This window comes from Carettochelys insculpta, chromosome 6, assembly GCF_033958435.1.
Source record: "Carettochelys insculpta isolate YL-2023 chromosome 6, ASM3395843v1, whole genome shotgun sequence".
NCBI lineage: Eukaryota > Metazoa > Chordata > Testudines > Carettochelyidae > Carettochelys > Carettochelys insculpta.
In genome coordinates, this window is record NC_134142.1 from 57,980,438 (window position 1) to 58,002,226 (window position 21,789).

At 37.6% G+C, this 21,789-nt stretch overlaps 1 protein-coding gene across 1 annotated transcript in view; it reads left to right on the plus strand.

The window, feature by feature from the left end:
• The window catches only part of RYR3 (ryanodine receptor 3), a 572,218-nt gene that overhangs the window by 219,506 nt on the left and 330,923 nt on the right, over positions 1–21,789 (plus strand). The window contains exons 16-21 of the mRNA XM_074996957.1: positions 3,727–3,822; positions 4,649–4,767; positions 10,428–10,561; positions 11,091–11,332; positions 12,991–13,183; positions 21,459–21,675. Coding sequence (XP_074853058.1) covers positions 3,727–3,822; positions 4,649–4,767; positions 10,428–10,561; positions 11,091–11,332; positions 12,991–13,183; positions 21,459–21,675 — 1,001 coding nt within the window. The remainder of the gene's footprint in view (positions 1–3,726; positions 3,823–4,648; positions 4,768–10,427; positions 10,562–11,090; positions 11,333–12,990; positions 13,184–21,458; positions 21,676–21,789) is intronic.

A 21,789-nucleotide genomic window follows, 5' to 3' on the forward strand; every position in this document is an offset into this window, starting at 1 on the left:
CTCCTATTGTGGATTTTGATGCTCTGATGGAGATGATGACACCACTTGTTATGATCACTTGCCAAGATTTCCCATCAGTCAGGATCAGTTACAAATTCCTTCATATCATGCTAGCATGTGTCTTTAAAGTGGAGTTATACAACTCACACAGTGCCTTTCCAGTGCTTGTGAGGCATTTGCTCTCACCATCAGCATTAGGAAATGGTTGTTTTAGGGCAGATGGTTCCACAAGATCCTTCAATTACCTTAAATGCAAACCAGCTAGAAGTAGTCCACAGGGTCAGCTGCTTAGGTTGTACCATGACCATCAGCCTCTCACTGGATGAAAAACTAAATGTTCATGTCAGAAAGGCTCCCACCAACTTTAGCAAGACTAATAATAAAAGAGTATAGAACAACTCAAAACTTAGCACCAAGATCAAAATGCTAGTGAATGAAGCTTGTGTCCTCAGCTTATACGATGCAGAAACCTAGACAACTTATGCTCATTAGGAAAAAAAGTTAAATATCTTCCATCTATGCAGTTTATCCCACATACTCAACACCAAATGGAAAAATAAAGTCACCAGTGCAGAGGTTTCTTAAAGGACAGATTTACCAAGCATGACAACCCAGCTCAAGCAAAGACTGTGCAGGGTGGGCCATCTGAGTAATTTGGAAGATGGATGCTTACCCAAGGATGTGCTATGCAAGAAGATATCAGAGGCAACAAAACCAACTGGCTGTCTCAGGCTTCTTTTGGAAGACACAAGCAAGCTAGATATGAAAGAATATTATAACAACTTGTCTTGTATTGTACTTTGGTACATTTTGATTTCCTTTTTACAAACAAAGCTGGCTCTGGTGTACAAAATTTAGAGCACAGGGAAACAAAGGGCAGATGGAATTTTAAGGAAAATTCATGCTGCAGTGAAAGTATGTGCATCCCAAAAAAGTCAAAGGCAAACTTCCTATTGACTTCAGTAGGGTAAGGGTTTTCATACCTTCCACTGTACCAAAGTATTACATATTAGAAAAAAACAGCAAATAAGAAGATAAGAAACAAGCAACCCCAAATTCTTTGTTTTTGTCACTCTATAGGACTGTTGTACGTCAGCCTCTCCTCTCGGTATCTAGTCTGAAGTTTGCTATTTTTAAACAAAATGCATCTTTTTATCTACTATATCTATTCATAAAAGTTTATGGCTGTGGTTACACTGACCTGAACTGCTGGCAGCAGTGTGCAAATGGGAGGTTTTGAAAATGCAAGTGACCCCTCATTTGCATATTTGCTTGCTGGCAGAGGCTTCTGCTGACCGAAAAACAGCGGTGTAAACATGGTTCTGCCCGCTATACCCTGCCTTTGTCAGCAGCCTCTTATGCCTGATTTTTTTGCAGGCATAAGAGGCTGTTGACAAAGGGGTGGTGGAGTTCATTTACACTGCTTTTTTTCTTTTGGCAGCAACTTCTGCCAACAAGCAAATATGCAAATGAGTAATCATTTGCATTTTTGAGATTGTCCATTTGCATACTGCTGCCAGCAGTTTGGGTCAGTGTAACTGTAGCATATATCAGTTATCCACCTTATAATAATAATAATAGTAATTGGCTACCATGGATCAATAATTAGTATGGCTATTTTTATCTTTGCTCAATGGTGTATTTGCAGTCTGAGATGTTTTGTGAGGGAAAAACTAATAATTAATTTGTTACATTCAGAAAGCAATTCATGCTCTGTGCTGCTGACCAATAATTATCCATAGCTTAATTATCCATAGGAATACAAAGATATTCTACAGAAAGCAGTACAGAAGATTTGTCATATTCATAGTTTAGTATCTTCTGTTCAGGAGGAGCAACTAAAGGCCACTTTACCTGAACTTGGTCCTGTCCTGCAGCTACATGGTATTCTCCCACTTGGAAATAATAGGAGACAACTTCATGTACAAGTCTCTTGATTATGTGTGCTGTATTTAAGAGCTGAATTTAAGGAGGGTTCATATAGCTAATAAAAGACTAGACCATGGAGCAGCAGAGACAACAGCCTCCATGAACCCCTGGGCAATGTTGGGGGCCTGGCTCAATGCTTCCAGAAGAGGAATGGCTGGGAGCAGAAGGGGTGGGGCAAAAACCAGCCAGCCCTCAGCATGGTCTGGAGTGTAGCACCCCACCACCACCACACACACCTCTTAATAGTGGTCGGAGGGCTCAGCTCAGCACTGCGGTGTGGCACCCAGCAGTAATTTAAAGGGCCCAGGGCTCTGGCCACCACTGTTGCTACAGTAGTAGTAGCAGTGGCTAGAACCCGAGACCTCTTTGAATTGCTGGACCCCAGGGCAAATTCCAGCCTTTGCCTCTCTTCTCTTCCCTCTACCCATCAACAGGTCTGCCACAGAATGCAGTTTTCCACCCTCCTTAGTGCAAGGGAAGGTGAAAGGCCTTCATGATATTCTATATACCCTCCCATCTGGACACTAGAGGGGTTTCTCCACAAGTGTGGGATCTGTACTGGGGCCAGTGGGTGAAACCACATGGGCTGTGGGGAGGATTGCATAGGCTGGTGTAGGCCCAGGACAGGTGTATACAATATGTACCACCTGGTTCCAGACAGATTCTCTGGCAAGAAAGTACAGTCCGGCATATTCTTTGTCCAAGGAATCTAGCCCACTGTACAATTGGAATTATGGAAGGAAGTTATATAGCGTTTGAGATGAAGATACTTCAATTGATGGGCTAATGGCATACTGTGTTCTAAGGATCGTTATTACCAGAAATCCCTTTTATCAATTAAGTAGATCTCAACTAATGCACAACATTAAGAGTCTGAGATAAATTATTTTAAAAACATGTTCATTATTTAAAATATGTTTTCAAACGTTTCAGGTAGGTATGCATACCCGTAACAAAATGAGAGCAGGATGGGAGGAAAAAGTTCTTTATGAATAAAAATAGTGTAGTCAATATTTTAATGATTGCCTTTTAGTATAATCTGAGATGGCTCAATGATGTAAACTAGACAGACACAATCAAATTAATTTTGCATAGCCTTCTATCAGATGGTAACTGTTTCCTACTGATATGGGTGGAGTTTGGATTAGTAAAGTACAGTGAAAGAGCTGAATTGTGTTACCATTTTCCTGAACTAAGTGTCTAAATCTAAAGCCATGTCTACACAGCGCCGCTCTTCCAGAAGGGGAATGCTAATGAGCAAAGGGGAACATTCAGATGAGGCACAGGTTTAAATATCGCACACCTCGCTTGTATATTCCTGCAAGATCTCTCTTCCAGAACAGCCTTTTCTGGGAGCAAAGCAGACGTGTAGATGGGGTTTCTTCAGAAGGAAACCCCTCTTCCGAAAGACCCCTTATTTCTCAAATGTTTGAAGAATAAGGGTTCTTCCGGAAGGGAAGTTTCCTTCTAAAGGAACCCCAACTATACTGCTGCTTTTGCTTCTGGAAAGGCCTCCTTGAGAAATGAGATCTCATGGGAATTTGCAAATGAGGCATGAGATATTTAAATTTTGAATGTTCCACTTCACTCATTAGCATGCCCCTTCTGGAAGGATGGTGCAGTGTAGACATGGCCTAAGTGATTATCTTACTAAATAAAAATCTTAAATGTATTTGGTTCATGGGAGAAAGGAGAATTGATTTGGTTTATCCTGGGGATTGTATTAAAAAGTATTTAATATTGATTGTTAATATGTGTTCAATTATCATTGGTATTATCAAACTTCATTTTTTCCAGCTGCCCTCATTCGTGGTAACAGAAATAACTGCACCCAATTTTCCAATAACCTTGATTGGCTAATCAGTAAATTGGATAGAGTAGAATCTTCTTCAGGTAAGGCCTATTTTATAAAAATAAGGCATTGCTTTTGATAATTCGATTATGTCCTGTAAATATGAACAGTTTTGCTTGACATATAATAAGCATCAGTAAACATATTTTCTTGCATAAAAGTAAAATTAAATTAAAGCAAACCTCCTAAAAGTAACAGACTGAGCTTTGTAAAGTAATTCATGTTAATACACGATTCCTTTTTTAGTCCATCATTTGCTTTCCTGCCCTTCTCCGCTTCTTCCTTTAGTTTTCCTTCCCTCAGTTTTTCCATTACCAACACAGTCAGAGAACTCTGCTATCAATTAACTAGCTAGGATTGGCACAATTATATAGTTCATATTAGTGCACAGTAGTACCACTCCACACCTACCAATATAATTGCAAATAGTGTAGGTACTATTGTCAGCTTGGTCCCAGCAAAGATCACCAAGAAAAAAAATCAGTTTTAAAAATGTATAATAAAATACCGTCTGTTAGAAAGTCTATTTCCTTCAGTGACTAGCTGAAATGATTTTTGATGTGTTTCTACTAAGATTTATGCCAAGAAAATAATAAATTACAGTTTCAGTGTGCATTTTAATTTCTTGTCATGGACAGATTTTTGTTAAACTGATAGTTAAATCCAAATGTAAGTTATTTCAAAGCTAGCCTTTAGAGCTTGTTGAGGATGAATTCATTATTTTTAGTCTGGAGATACTGAATAGACTAAGTAAGAGAAGATAAGATTGCTTTTCCCTTAGGATGCACTTTTTTTTCCCATGTTCTTAAACTATATTCAATCCTGCAAATTATTTAACGTCCAAATGATTTTGTGGCTTTCATGTAGGTATTTTGGAAGTATTACACTGCATCTTGATTGAAAGTCCAGAGGCTTTAAATCTGATAGCAGAGGAACATATCAAGTCTATTATTTCATTGTTGGATAAGCATGGACGAAATCACAAGGTATGTCTGTGAAATATGAGAAATATCTGTGTAATGTCAAGAGTAACTTACAGTAAAAAGTGAATGATTCTCTGTAAGGCCACCTATGTGATATATACTGTCCTTAATTGAATTAAAAATGAAGAATAGCTATTAAATTGCTTTTCAAAGAATAAAGTGAAATATGTGAAATCTTTAATTACAAAAACTGTTTATGCTACAAAGTTCTGTTGACAGACGTCACTATCGACAATATTTCCCAACAGAACATCTGTCTGTAGAACACATCCACATCTAATACAGGATTCTGCTGTCAATGCCCTCTGTTGACAGAGAGCAGCCAGACTGTCCATCCCTCTGTCGACAGAAAAGCCATAGGGCTCTGCAAACAGGGCAGCCCAATGAACCATAAGCCCTCTCTGTTGACAGAGGGCCCCTCGGAGCATATAGACTATATATATATATATATATATATATATATATATATATAATATAATTTTTTTTTTTGTCGACAAAATCTGTCAACAGAGGCACTATGCCTTGTATAGTCAAGACAGAACTCTGCTGGGAAAATTGATGCACGCTGTCAACAAGTTCTCAACAAAATGCATTTGTAGTATGGACACACCCTAGATTTGTTGACAGAAGGCCTTTTCTGTCCACAGAACTCTGTCATGTAGACCCAGCTAAAGTGTGTAGGAGATGCGGGGGGGGAATCTTCAAAATACGTTTTCTGTGTACAACCAGCACATGCATTTGTTAAAGACATTGATAGGTGACTAAATAATGTATCTGAATAAGTAAAAAAGCTACATGTAAATGCAATTAGGACCTTGACACTGTAAATTACTCCATATGAGTTCGAGACCACCTGTGTGGAGAAACTTGCAATATTGGGATTCAGCTTCACTGCTGAAGGCCCTACTTGACTGCTTTCATGCACCTAATCAGACAGAGATCAATCCTATAAGCCCTTAGTAGAATTGGAAGTTCCATTTTCCTTTCATGTGTTGTTCATGTGAACAAGGACTGAGCTCTGAGGCTTTCATAATTTAAATTTTTACTATGACCAGGGATCACATGATGCAGAACACCGTAATCAGATGTCACTTACACTGTGGAATTCAACAAAGTTATTCAGATTGAAACTGGCAAAATCTTCTCACAATGAGAAATGATATATTATAATTTATACATTAAAATATGCAAAACTAGACATGAATATTAAGATCATATATTTTAAGGAAACATTTTCTTCGAACTACATAAACAATTTATCCTAAATAAGTTGATGCATATTTAAAAAAAAAATCTTTTTTTTAAAAAGAAAAGGTCCCTTTAAAAATATACCCATAATTTAAAAGATTCTTATTGTTATCTAAAATCTAACTTTTCAAATATATCGGTCAGATGGATTGCTTAATGGCTGGAGGAGTATAAACAAAGTATCTAGTGAAGTATTGCAGAGATCTTTGGTAGGCCAGGTCTTATTTAATATCTTAATTATCTACAAAAGAGAAGGAACAGTATGTTAATTCACAGATGATGTTAAACTCAGAAGAGTTTTAAGCACTAGTGAGGACAGAGAAATAATCCAAAATGAGCGAGAGATATTAGAAACAGGAGTAGAACATAAAATTCAAGTTGGAAAACTACAATTTGTATCTGAAGGGAAATTTCTGAATCACAGATGTAAAATAGGAAAAAGCTCGAAAGGAATAATATTGAAGAAATTGAAGAAACAGTGGAAAGCAAAGTACATAATGGTATGTAATATATTGTGGCAGCAAAAATAGGCCAATACAATTTTTAGCTGTATCAATAATGGCATCACATTACACAACAGAGAATAGTTCTCTGGCGTGATTGCAGTAGGAATATTCCATTCAGTTCTGGGAATTTTAATATCTGGAGGATACTGTTAAGCTGGAGGATGATTAGAGAAGAAGAACCAGAATATTTAGTGGGCTGGAACTACTGCTGCACAGAGAAATGTTATAATAATTCAATATGGTATAGCTTTCTGCAATATGGTATATATTCTACAAACATCAGAAGGGTATAAACTTAATTTAGGAAATGATTAGAACAATGCAAGGTGACATTACTAGAAGTATGCAATTAAAATTAAGGAAAGCTTTATCTGATTATCAGGAAATTCGTCCTATCAAGAGCTGTAATGCTGTGCACTGGTCTCTTAAGAAGCCCCTTCGGTTAGAAATATTTAAATGTAGACTGCATAATGAGTCCTAAGAATAGAAAAGGACAAAATTATGCTGCGGGGGGTGGGGTGGTAAGGCAAGATGTAACCAGCTTTTTCTGTCTACCATGACTACAATTCAGCATCATATGTAGATGAAACTATATTTTTCATTGTTCTGGGAACATTTTTTCATTAGCTTGCTGGACTTGAAAATCTATCTGATTCTGGAAGAGCTGATTTTGAAAGCTAAAACAGTCATGTAGATGGGCTTTATTCAAAAGGAAACCCCACTTCCAAAAGCACCCTTCTTACTGAAAAAAAATGAGGAAGAAGGGTGCTTTTGAGAGCAGGGTTTCCTTTCGAATGAACACCATCTACATGGCTGTTTTGGCTTTTGAAATCAGCTGTTCTGGAATCAAGATCCTGCATAAGTATGCAAATGAGGCACAAGATATTTAAATATGTGCCTTATTTGCATTTCTGATTGGCTGTATTTGCATGTCCCTTCTGAAAGGGAGGGGCAGTGTAGCCACAGCCCTCTTTTAACTATTTAGTTTCTCATTCTCATTTAGAGTATGTATATCCTTCCAAAAAAGTGTTCCTGAATTGTGTTAATTAACCTTGTTATGTAACCCAGATTGAAGTAGTAGTGAGGGCACAAGTACCTACTTTTTAACTTGGATTAAAACCTCAAATCAAACCTAGGGTGACCTGTAGCAGAGTTATAAGCAGAATTGGTGTGTCTTCACGATTGTTTTAATCCAAGTCAAGAACATGCCTTTTTTGCAGTGTATGCATACTGGTACATTAAGGATCCATTACATTTCTCTGGCCACAAAAAGGGAACTTAAAATAAATATAAACTTTAGTGGCCTGGTAGAATATATGTGAAGATGGACTCCTTTATTGTCTTCTGTTTTGAGACTATAATCTGAATTAGAGAGGTAAGCAGTGTCTGTTAACAGTCATGAAAAAAAGAAATTCTGACACAGACCCACTCTTACCACATATTCTTCCATTCCCCTACTCCCCTGAACCTCAAAGTCTTTTGTCTAAATTCTAATTAAACCTAAATGTTTAAAAACATATTTTGAGGCTCTTTCTTTGTTAATTATTTTCCAATGTTGTGGCTTTTTTTCCATGTTCAGATTGCTACCAACTTGCCTTCATGAGGAGGGAACATCCAGGGGTGATGGTCACAGCCTCAGTAGACTCAGGGGGCGGGGCGAGGACAGGTTGTGTTGAAGGAATGACAGGGTGGCCCCATCTCTTCTGGAAGCTGTATCTGCTCATTGGCAGCCAAAGGAGTAGGGTGGTTGACTGACTTCTTGCTCTTCTCTTAAACCCTTGCCTGAGTGACCTCAATAGCCTCTTTTGTTCCATTTGAGTATCCCCATCTTCTCCCTGTTACCTTTGTTTCAAATATTAGGAAAAAATATTTTACCAGGAGGGTGGTGAATGACTGAAATGCGTTACCAAGAAAGGTGAAAGCTCCATCCCTAGATGTTTTTAGGTCTGGCTTGACAGTCATGGAGGGGATGATTTAGTTGGGATTGATCCTGCTTTAGGCAGGTGGCTGGACTACATGACCTCCTGATTTGCCTTCCAGCCCTAGGATTCTATGATTCTGTGAGATCTTTGTTTTGCAAATGCTGTGAATCTAACTTGTTTGCCTGCTTAGGGGCTCAGAAAGGAATATTGTTCTTGTTGGACTCAAATTGTCTGAGGTCTTGTGGGGTTTTTTCATCTTCTTGTCAGCACGCTGGCTACAGTTAAGTTGAAAAGGGATATGTTTTGGTAGTACTTAGTGAAGGTATTAGTGCATTGCGACTTGCATCTGGTTTCCAGAAGTGCTAATGGGCTTTTTGAGGTGCAAAAAAAAATCACTGCTTACAGACAAATGGTGGCAGTAAACTGTCATCAAATGGATGCAGCCTGCCAGACATTATGAGCGTTGGCTTAGCAGCCTCAGCTAGAGAAGGCTTACATAAGATCTGGAGTCGAAAGGAGGTAAAACTATATACCAACATACAAATGCATTAAACCTTTTGTATTTCTGAACCTGTTAATAAATCTGGGTCATGATCATTGTTTAACAAAGACATCAGGAGGCTGGAGCATTTCATATACGTTACCAGCCAGTGGCTGCTAGGTATAAAATAGTTTGGTGTTTGTATCAGGAATAGGGATGCATCATTGGGAACTGACCTTGAGAGGACAGAAATCGTTATTGGCAACCACTGACTGATCCTTTTTAGTCATGTTGCCTGCCTCAGAGACAAAGTTGACACACAGAGAGCTCTGAAGATTGGACTTTAGATGAGTACTGATGGTGGCCGTGTGGTCACAGGGATTAATCTGGCTGCACCAGATCAAAATTAAACCTATGGAACTCTTACACACGTGGAATAAAGCTATACAGTGTGGTCTGTTGTCTAAGCCTGCTGTTGTGAAATTATGGCCTATGCCTCTGGGATAGGGGGAAGACTTTGTGGCCTTCATGGGCCAACGGTCCCCCTTTAGTACTTCTCAGTCCTCCCTGAATCTGTGTCAGGGGGTTACACAATGTAAGTCAGAAGAGCTGAGTACTGTAAACTGACTAAGGAAAATCTCCTCCCAGCTATAGGTTATGTGTTAGAGTTCTGCAAACTCCTGCTACGGAAACATTTAAAATGCCTGTTATGCGGAATATGTATGACATGGCAGGTAGTATCCCTCCCCATAATATATTAGATTTTAAGCATCAGGCAACTATTTTATTTATCCTTTTGTCTTGCCTCATTTGCAGATTTGTACAAATCAATCTAACTAGGGTCAGAAGGAAAAATTTTGAAATTTGATCTCTCTGAAACTGTTTTGAGCACCAGGGATTGTTTGAATATTTTCTTAAATATTTATTCGCGTGGCTTCTTCTCACAAGATTTGTTTAAACCACCATTATAGTTTCAAAGAGAACTGATAATTGGTACGAGAATTGCATCGAATTGGTCCCACTCCTTTTGCCCAAAAGGTTTTCAAGTCCTTAGAGAATTACTCAAAAAATTTATATAAATTACACATTTGTAAATGAGAGTAAAACCCAGCAACACCGCATAGTTTCAGTTCTCATTGTGAACAGATGATTTACAGTTTTTTCAGGATCTTTCTGTGACAATTCTGGCAGGAAAGAGCAGACATGAAGTACCACAGATCTGACAGGAGGACCTAGTCTTGTGAGATTATTAATCCATATTTGCAGAACTGTAGAGGTTTTTTTTTATATAGTTATAAAAAATATGGGTACTTGGTTTAATGTATTTGATGCCACTGTCACTATTCCAAATTGCGTTCAGTTCGTGTCTTACCAAAAGTCTTAGTAAAATCATTTTTCATATTATATCTCTCCTGTTTCCTGCATATTTTGAAAGGGAATTAAACTGACATCAGGAATGTGTTGTAAACAGTAACATTTACTTGATTATACCTTGATTTGTTTTAGGTTCTTGATGTGCTTTGCTCATTATGTCTCTGTAATGGAGTTGCGGTGCGTGCCAATCAGAACCTGATCTGTGACAATCTACTCCCCCGGAGAGATTTGCTCTTGCAAACCCGTTTGATTAATGATGTGACAAGGTATCGTGCATTGTTTATTTTGTTGCTGTATTTGCAAATGAACACAGCATACATGTCTTTAGTATTAGTTTATTTTAAGAAAATACTCTGTTTTATTCTGGTAAGGGAAAATTGTTTCTTTCTTTCTTTCTTATCAGTTCCTGGAAGACTTACTTTTTTAGGCAATTTTTAGAATGTAGTAAGTCTTCCTTGGAAGATAAACTGCATGTTGAATTTATACTCGAAAAGAATGAAACATTGAATATTTTTATGAGATCATAGGTGCACAAAACACAGTGTTTTATGCACATTACTGAAGTTTGCAAACACATAACTGATTATTTTAGGGAGAAAGAAATGAGGCAAAAATAAATCCAGTACAATCATAGTGTAATATGGTACAAAATTATTAACGGTTATTTATATAAAAGTAATCAGTGTGTTTTTTACATTTTTCCATGTACAACATGGTGTGATGTCATATTCCAGTATTGAAAGAAGCCAGTAATCAATGTACATTTTGTTATATCTAATATCTCTTCTATTCTAGCATGAGGCCAAACATATTTTTGGGGGTTGCTGAGGGCTCTGCACAATATAAGAAGTGGTACTTTGAACTAATAATCGATCAGGTAGACCCATTTTTGACTGCGGAACCCACTCATCTTCGAGTTGGCTGGGCCTCTACATCAGGTTACGCTCCTTATCCTGGTGGTGGTGAAGGATGGGGCGGCAATGGTGTTGGTGATGACCTCTACTCCTATGGTTTTGATGGCCTTCATTTATGGTCTGGTAAGCACTCTTTAGGTACTTTTCAATTATTCTTACTGATCTAAAAATTTAGCATTCAGGAATAATATAACCCTAAAAATTATTCCCCAGTCAGGCACATTATGTGCTGTTTTGCAGTGAGCTAGATTCCACTTTCCAATACACTGATTAGATTACTCTGGATTTCTACTTTTATTAATGAAATCAAATTCCTAGTCCATTGTTTTATTCAGTTTGTCATTATCTAACCTAGTCTTTTTTCTGTGTACATGGGGATACATCTTGCACTGGATCCGTGCATGGAACTCCTATTGACATCAATGGAAAGTCTGCATGCAGATCTAAGCAATATAGGATTCTCAATGTGTTTAAGATTAGCAGATTATTGAATTATATCCTGTTGTAAGTGTGTTGGATAACAAAGAACACAAAGTAATGTTATTTAAGATCCGTTAACATTACCTTATTGTGTTGTACAGTATTTCAGTATGATGCCATATGATGGAATTTCTGTTTTACAATGAAAGCTCTGTTATTGGCCACTAGATTGACTAGAAAACTCAATTAATTGGCATTTCAATATCTCTCAATACAAATCTTCAGTCCCTGAAGCTGAGGGAGCAGAGGGGGGCTGAGCCCAAGTGCTGCCCTTCTTCGTTGCGTTCCAGGCCTCAGGAGGCTAGAACCAATCACTGCCTGCCCTTCCTGTACTCCGATGCTGGAGGGGCTTGCACAGTGGTGGGAGGGGACTGGGAGGAACTGGAAGCCTGAACCTGTGGTGGCTTTGCTCCCCTGGGGGTCAGAACCTTGGGAGGAAGAGGCCAGGCTGGGGGCTAACCTCCCCCAGCCCTAGGTTCACCTACCACTGATGAGAACATATCCTGAAGAACTGTGGTTACCTTGAAAAATGAGAGTTTGTATCCCCTCAGATTTTATTTATTCCTCTAACTGCAGATACTTTCATTATCACTAAAAATATCAAATCCTTTATTTCAATGAAGTTAATTATAATGAATAGGGAACGCTCGTATTTCTGAACAACAGAAATAAGACATAAGTGGACAGTAGATATTAAAATCAACTGCCAATACAAGCAGAGGCTCTTGCATTGTATAATCACACATTGCCTGAGCTGAACATACTATTTTTTTTTTTTTTTTTTTTTTTACTAACATCTTCAAAGGTCTCAAGTGATTTGCTCAGTTCATGCACTAATACGCCTCTTATCAGTCTGGAGAATGTAGCACACTGTTTGTCTCTGAAAGCAAAAACAGTCATAAAGGAGATAAAGACAAGGTTATGTCTTCATGCTTCAAGGAAAATAATTTGAAATAGGTTGTGAGGCTGTCAAAATTTTTGTTGCTCTTCTGGTTTTAACCCCTTAAGAGTATAAGAGTGGTCATAATTGGTCAGACCAAATGTCCACCAGCCCAGTATCCTGTCTTCTGACAGTGGCCAGTGCCAGGGATCCTAGAAGGAATGACTAAAAACATGTAACTCTTCAGTGATCCATCCTCTGATGCCCACTCCTAGCTTCTTGCAAAACAGATGCTAGATTCACCATCCCTGCTCATCATGGCTAATAGCCATTGATGGACCTGTCCTTCATGAACTTGTTTAGTTCTTTTTAAATACAGGAAATTGTTCAAAGACTTTTCACCTAACTCCTTTCTCCTCAGGTCGAGTACCCCGAGCTGTAGCATCTGTCAATCAGCATCTGTTGGCATCTGACGATGTGGTTAGCTGCTGTTTGGATTTAGGGGTGCCCAGTATTTCATTCCGCATTAATGGACAACCCGTACAGGGAATGTTTGAGAACTTCAGTGCTGATGGGCTTTTCTTTCCAGTGGTGAGCTTCTCTGCAGGTGTCAAGTAAGTGCTCTCTTTCTGTTAATAGTCTTTTTTTGCCATTCTGTCATGCTGAGCATTGCTCAATATACATAATTTATTTTATTGCTTAGGTATTGTGTATTACTTTCAGTCTGGGAAAAATACATTCCTATTTTTAGAGACTATTAGTTTTGTTGTTGGAATTTGGAGCTTTTGATCTCTTTGGTGATTGATCTGAATATGTCTCAAAGCTGACAATGACTTAAATTGCTATAGTTTTTTTTTGTTGGCGACTTATAGGAAATTAGGTTGATTTCAGTTCAGTTATGAGTGGTCAAGTACTTATATCAGAAACACAGCACCACAACTGACATTAACTGAAATCTTTGTTAGCAATCTAAAAAGTAGGTTAAAAAATTATTGTGGAGGGTAATGTCCTTTCTTAAACTAGACAGCTAGAGCAATAATTATGTGGTTAATATGGGAAACTGTGTTAGGGTGTATTGCCCCCTGCTGGAGGCTCTGTGGTCATGCCACGCCTTGCCCCAGGAAAAAGGCAGTAGAAAGGTCCTCTGAGCAGGCTAGAGTGGCTGCAGGGGAACCAGCCCTTCAGGGGCTAGAAACACCATATAAAAGAAATTGCAAAACAGAACAAAAGAGTAGTTATTTGGTGTGGAGAGCTCAAGGAGTGAAGACTAGGTGACTGACTGGCTGGAAGAGTAGCAACGCCATAGAGAAAGCTCAATGTGGAGAGCTCATGGCAAACAAGACAATTCCCTGAGGTACAAGCAAAGTCAGTGCACGGCTGAGGGGAAGAGGCTCAGGAAAGGGAAGCAACATTTGAATGGCCATAGCAGACTTCTGGGGCCTGGAATGAAGAGTGGGACTGGGGACTTGGGTCTCTCCAACCTCCATTAGCTAGTGGGGGAAGTGGCCTGAATCTTGAAGCATCCTGGGCAGTGGGAGGTGTGTGGGTTGGAGGAAATTGGACTATATTGACTTAGTCAAAGAGCTGGAACCAGAAAAACCCTGAGAGGATGAAGATGTTGCCTCCAGGAAGGGAGGCTCTGGGGTCACCACTTTATTTCAGAGTGGGAATGAAATGAGAGAGATTAAAGAAATCACTGAGAGAGGCCCTGTTGGACTTGTTCCCTGGAGGGGGTTAGTTTCATTTTGCACACGGATGGTGTGACTTGGCCTCAGAGCAGAGTCACCAACAGCCACCACAAACAGAAAGAGAGTACAGGCACATGCACTTGGTAATGGGGCTCATGAGAGGTGAGTGCCATCCCATTACATACCCTTTCTCAACCTGTTTTATATGGGAGAGAAGTGAACATTTTTGACTTCAGAACTGTCAGTCTGTTACCTTTCACCATATCTAACATCAGTTCCAAAATATTTTTAAGTGTGATTTTACTTTCATAAGTCAGTGGGTACAAATATTGTACTCTTTCTTAAGAGAACTGATCAAACTGCTAAGTCTGTTTACTTTAGTGATTAAAGTTACTTTTTATTCACGTTAGCATTGTTAGTATTCCAGAGCCAGCACAGTAGACAGGAAGGTGGATTCTATTCTAGCTCTTCAATTATCATCAAAATTATTACTTAACATTTCCAGTCCACTACATACACTATAGGGCTATGATCTGAAGAAGTGGGTCTGTCCCATGAAAGCTCATCACCTAATAAATTATTTTGTTAGTCTTTAAAGTGCTACATGACTGCTTTTTTTACTAAGCAGAACTGTTAGGCACAAGAAGCTCTGGAGGCCTAATTTATGCTTTAATACTAATTTTGATTTGCAAGTAGAAAAAGAATGAAACCTGACTCTGAGTCCAGGATCCTTCTGCAAGTAAGGAAATCAGTGAAAGGGTATGATGGTGTATAAAAGCTCTTTGCTGAGCCAGGATAAGAAGGGATTTATGGCTTGGCTTGCAGTTCTGCAACATATGCAAGAAATATCAAGCCTGGAGGGACTATCAGGAGAGGAACCCAGTGGTAAAATGGGATTAAAAAAAATAAATTGCAGAGGTTGGAGCCACCTATGCAGAGAGGGAATCTCTATAGGCCTGGAACAAACTGAGTCCCACAGTTGTGAGATCTACCTCCCACCCAGAATAGAAAGGAAGAGCAGTGAAGTTTGCATTAAGGAAGAAGAGCTCAGGCTAGAAATGGTACATCTGATTAGCAGTTAGGAAAAGTGGTGAAGTTTTTCTGAGATAAAGGAAGTCTGAGCACCAGCTGTGTGCAGACTTTTCCCAAACAGTTGCATTCACAAATGTTATGAAAGTCTAATCAAGGGAAAATCCTCCAGACCACTCTATGCAGAATAATCAGAGGGCCTGGAAAGAGACAAGGAATAGTTGTGGGCTATACTCTCTCTGAAATTGATGTTAGCCTCTGCTTATCTTAGGATATATACCAGTGTTCCCTGTAAGCTGTATTCTTGTGCGAAAGCTCAGAAGAGATTCTGACTAGCAGAGTGCCCACAGATAGGTTTTTTGTTTCTGCTGGCTGTGTATATTTGCACATGCCTCAGTGCACAAAAAATTTATTCCATGCATGGATTGAAAAAAATTCACAGCTGGATGGAAGAGATTAGCAGGAACCATAGCATAGAGAAAAGATGGTTGAAAACTTTCATAAGGAACAATTGAATCGACACATTCTGTGGGAATAGGTCTATTCCATTAGAAGTTTTAATAGAAAAAAGGCAGGCAGGCAGGCTGACAATGCCCATCCTTACTGAAAATACCACAATGTAGTATGTGATCAGTCAGTCAGGAAAGCACTCCAATGTGCTGTGGCAGGAGGTCACCAGATGCTGGCATTTTTGTATGAGGGGAAAACATTACCCCAATTACAATTTGCTTGCCTGGGATCCAGAATCACCTAGCAGATCAGCTCAGCAGAAATTTCTCCCTGAATAATGAGTGGTTTCTGAAGCCTGACAGCCTGCAGCTCATCTTAACAGTTTGAGGTATCCCAACAATCAGCCTTATTTGTCAGATTATCAAGGAAAGAATTTAACTGGAACCACTGTCTTGAGAACTCAGTTTCTTAAATGTATTCAGCTTTATTTAATCTCTATTTAAGACAGCATGAAGTCTGAAACTAAATTAATATTAGCTGTTGGGTAAAATAAACGTGTGTGTGTGTGTGTGCTCGCGCACATGCATATATATATTATATATAATCACAGCTGTTCAGAGGCTTGAGAAACTAGAGGGTCCAAATGTTTGGTTATGGAGAGTCAACCTGTTTAAAGATAAGTACATTTAGTAACTGAACAAGTGGTATGTTAAATACTGATATCATAGGGCTCTCTGTTTCTCAGCCCTATTCTATATCACAGAATAATATTAGTTGTTTTTTTTTAAACATAGTCTTATTTATCCTGAAAAAAAAAATCACGTGAAATGGATAGAGCTGTAACTGCAGCTGTCTGGGATAATGAGGATTATATTTGAGAAAACATGTCCAACAAAATTCTAAAATTTTGTGGGTTCCAGTGCTGAGTCTATGTTCTCTAGTAGTTAAGTAAGTCTCTTACCCTTTTGAATAAACCACAAATCAATAAGCTTATGTTTCTAATAAATTATTAGTAGATAATATTTATGACAGAATCAGAAATTTAGTAAACTGCTTATGCTATCTCAATTAATTAAAATCAGAAATTGAGAAACCAGTAAATAAAAACATCAAACTATTTTTCATTAACTTAAAATGAATTTGCCCAGATTGGCATAGCATGGAAAAGGTATAAGAGTATTATATATCATATCATGATATATCATCTTTTTGTATTTCATTACAAAGCCATTCATGGGTGTGTGTGGAATAAAAGTAAAAGTTTTGTTGATAAAGGTTACTGCATAGATACAATAGACTTTTCTAAAATGTTTGATTTAATACAACCCAACATCCTGATAAATAAATTGGGCATATGGAGCATCAGTTAAGCACACATTAAATGGATTGACAACTGGTAAATCTTAAAAGGTTGTTGCCATTGGACAATCTGTCGTCAAATGGGAGTAATTCTTGTGCGGATTGTACAGGGATTGGTATTATTCTGCCACTATTCAACATTTTTATTGATCATCTTGACATAAATATAAAATCACTTGATAAAATTGTGCAGAAGATTTAGAAATTGGCAGAGTTGTGTATAATCATGAGGACAGGGCAGTTATTCAGAACCATCTAAATCACATTCTAAATGAGGGCTATTCGAACAAAATGCATTTTAACCCAAATAAATGTAATTTTTTTACACTTAGAACAAGGACTTAAGCCATACCTACACTGTATTCTGGAAAGCAATGACACTGGTGTGAGACTGATAACAGACATATGCTTAGAATTGTAGGGTCTTGGTGTCCAGGGGCCCTTGCCAAGTTGGGGGGAGGAGCTGTAAAAAATAGGCAGCCATTTGCCACACCCATAAAATATGTGGATAGTGCGCCAGGTGGAGTGGGGCAAAGCCACGGTGCCCTGACCCCATTCTCCAGATGGAGCAGTAGGCATGGGGTTGGCAGTGCCATCATTTGCTGTGGCTCAGAGGACCGCCAAAACCTTAATCCACCCTTGATGATTAGGACCCCTAGGTGTAATGGTAATACAAATAAATAATGTCCAGCTGTCCCTCTTTTTAAAAAGTTGATTAAATTGTATAGGGCACAGAAAAGAGCTGCAAAAATTATTCAAGCATTGGCGAAAATGTGTTACAGTGAGAGACATAGAGATCTTACAATTAATTTTCAGAAAGAAGACTGAGAGGTGATTTGTTGACAATCTATAAGTACCTTAACATGTCCAAGTAGGTAATCTAATGGTCCTACCTAGAATGGTATGAATTTATGACAGGTGAAAGCGATAGTTTCAGCTAACACCATATGGTGTGGTTCTACAGCCGTCAGTGCCTTTTCTTTTTTTGAGGGGGAAAAAAGTTTGTTGTAGATTTTTTTTTTCTTTTGTGATTTTCAATTTTTCTGATTTGTTTATTAAAAAAAAAAAAGAAAATATCTCACATTCTTTTCTCAGAAGGCTGTCACCACCCCCATTTTCTCTTACGTTCCTTTCCTTTTTCAGTGACAGCATGGAGATAAAAGAATAAATGGGAGAAAGAGAAAAATGGGAGAAGGTGGAAAACCCCACTATTAAATAGCATTAAGTTTTAAAAATCTGAAATTTAAAAATGTGAAATATTTTCTCTCTAAGAAAATTTAAACATATCCTGCAAAAGCTATTCAACACTAATTTTTAAAATTATTTCCCAAAATATGCTTAGTATTTTTGCCCACATCTAATGAACATCAAAGAAAATTTTTTGATTGATAATTTCTGACCTGCACATGTTGTCGTATATCACCAGGGAGCCACTTGAGCTATAACGTTTTAAGGGCAGGTATTATGTCCTTTTGTGTGTGTCAGCAAAATCAGTGTCATTGGGTACATAGTAGCAAGAATTATAGTTTTGAAATTTTTGATCAATCAGTTGTCTTCCTTTTGGAGTCTTGCTGAACTGATAACATTTACTTTGTTTAAAAAATATTATTTATTCCTCCCCCCCCCCCCCCCGTCATTAAATTAGTCAATCCATAGAAAACGTCTGACAATCGTGTCGGGATTTAAACTTAGAATAACCATCCAGCAGCACTGATACTGATATACAAATTACTCACTCCATCAGCCTTTATTTATTAATGTCATTGGATGATTGGCCCAAAATGGGTAGACAGTACTTTTCTTTCTTTCTTTTCCTGTCGGGTCATAATAGTGAATTTGCAATATAATAGTTCAGTGACAAAATATTGTGATGCTTTAAATGCAGATGTGATATTACTTCAAGATAAAGCAAGAAATGCTGAAACAGAAAGGCTCTTCGATAGACAGATATGTCTGCAGTAAGGGTCTGTTTCAAATCCCAGTAATTTCACTGGGGATTGAATTGAGCCTCATGAGCTGAGTACAGCAAATTATCTTTTCTTGTTTGTTCTCTTTTGTCTTTCCCCCAGCTTGAAAATTCCTATATAAAAGTGAAAATAAAGTGTTACACTTAGATTAATGAGTATGCAGTGTATTTTGTATGGGAAAAATGAGTTTGGAATAATTTTATTTATGAAAAAAGTGACTCATTTTTATGTATTACCTTTGTGGCACTTACAATTTGTATTGTAGCTTGTACCTTGTAATGAAATTGCAGTTAAACTCTGTACCATCTTAGTAACTGTTACAAAATGTTTTAAACTAACACTTAAATATGTATGAAGACACAATATTCCCAAATCCATTACTATTGTTGCTGCAGTTTCTTTTCTTTTGTCAACTTATCTTTTCTATGGTTACTTATTAGCCTAATGATTTACAACTTATTGTGATCGGTTTGTCAGGAATTGTGCAGAGATAAATATACATCAACACCTTGGAATAAATTACATGAGTTGTGTAGAAATTCCACCCATAAGAAAATACTAATGCCTTCTCTGCATTTCTGCAATTACTGTATCAGCAGTGATTTTGATTGGTGAAAAAGTCATTAATCAGCTAATCATTACTGAAGATCATTTCTGTTTAAATGACTAATTATATAGAGAGTAATAAAATATCTGCACACCAAAATTGGCACAGTGTCAAACATTTTAATTAGGGTGTTTTCATTGCATGTAGGGTTTTAGTGGTATGAATAAAAAATAATAGCTGGGTCTACAATTGCCCCCAACTTTGAAGGGGGCATGGTAATCAGGGTAATGGGAGATTACTAATGAAGTGCTGTGGTGAATATGCAGCACTTCATTAGGCTATTTCTCCCCTGCAGCAAATTCAAAGTGTCAAACTTTGAAGTGCTGGGAAACTGCAAAGTTGGGAGCAAATGTAGACAAGCCCAACAGATAATATTAACAGTAAGATTTGTTATCCACATTTTCATTGTCCATAGACATGAGCATGAATAAACTAGTTAAGGGGGCTTTCCTGTTAATCTACTAGTGGCTGGCTACTTTAAAGATTTTGCTTCCATATCATTATAATGTGTATGGAATTGTTTTGAACACTTAGGATTGAGGATGAAATTAATAATTCTATTACAAATATTTTAAAACTATAAATGTTCTTTATTTTTTGTTTTATAAATAGATTGAACATGAAAAGGGTGTGACTGACTAAAGAAGTCAGTCCCAACACAGACACCTTATTTGAATTATTTATATAGTTTCAGAAGTAGAACACAATTATTATGTATTATGTATGTATCTGTGTATTTTATTAAGGAATGCTAATATCCAGGAAAGGTGCTGGATGATAATGTTGTAGATAGAAACCTTTTATTTGTCTCCAAAAGCGGCATAGCCAAATCAGCAACTGTATTATGGTTGTGCTCATGTTGTCCTGCCACCAATCTTCATTTGTTAGACAGAATTTGTAGTTCAGTCTCCATAAGTGTTGTTCAGCCCTGAGTCTCTTTCTTGCACAATAAATAAAGAGGACAACTAGTACCAGTTGTTATATTATTTTGGTGGAGCTGATACCTGTTTGCCATGAAATAAACTGAGGACACTAACTTGTTCCAAGTAGGCCATCGAGTCAAACAGCGAGTAAATACTATATCTTTTAGTTTTTATTGATGTGGGATCAGTTCATACCATGTACGTGGTTAGCTTTTCCTTTACTACCTTTGTTTCATTTTATTACCATACTCTTACATTTATATTAAAAATATGTGACTGAAGAGACTTGCAGAATCGTGTATGTTTACTTGCGTCTTTGATGAAGATCAAGAGTCAAACCTAACATGATGGAGTTTAAGCTGAAGCACTTCTATTGGTTTAGTTGTTGTGATTGCTTAGTTCATCATAGATAATTGGAAAACTTGTTTTGATAATTTAGGGTGGGATTTTCAAAAGTCTTCAAGGGACTTGGGAGGACAAGTCCCGTTGAATTTGGAATTGTGCTCCTAAATCACTAACCTGCTTTTAAAAATTTCACCCCAAACAGATATTTATTTAAAGAGTGATAGAGATTTGAGTTAAATAGTCAAGTTTTGCATTAATAAGTATTTGCAGATATATGTATTTTAATTAAATTGTTCACTATAACTTTTCAACATATAGTATCAGCTAACATCAGTGCTTAGTAAATTCTTAGGGATTTCTTAAGTTTAAGTATCACATCAAAATCTTTGTAGATTCTTGGGTTTTTTTGGTTTTTTTGGGAGGGGAATCAAAATTAAAGTTACTCTTGAACTGATCTTCTTGCTCTGTTAGTATACACCATCTTATTTAAATATTCCATTTTTTCATTGAAAATTGTATAGAGTTCGTTTCCTTTTGGGTGGACGTCATGGAGAGTTTAAGTTCCTGCCTCCCACTGGGTATGCTCCCTGTTATGAAGCTTTGCTTCCAAAAGAGAAGATGAAATTGGAACCAGTAAAGGAGTATAAGAGAGATTCTGATGCAGTTAGGGACTTACTGGGTACAACACAATTCCTCTCCCAAGCTTCCTTCATCCCTTGTCCAATAGACACCACTCAGGTATGACTAATTTACAACAATGTAACCATGAAATTAATGTTACTCCAAATCTTAAATGTGTAATATAAAATGTAGGCCATAATGTATTCTCTCTTAGCAATACACTGGTTGTGA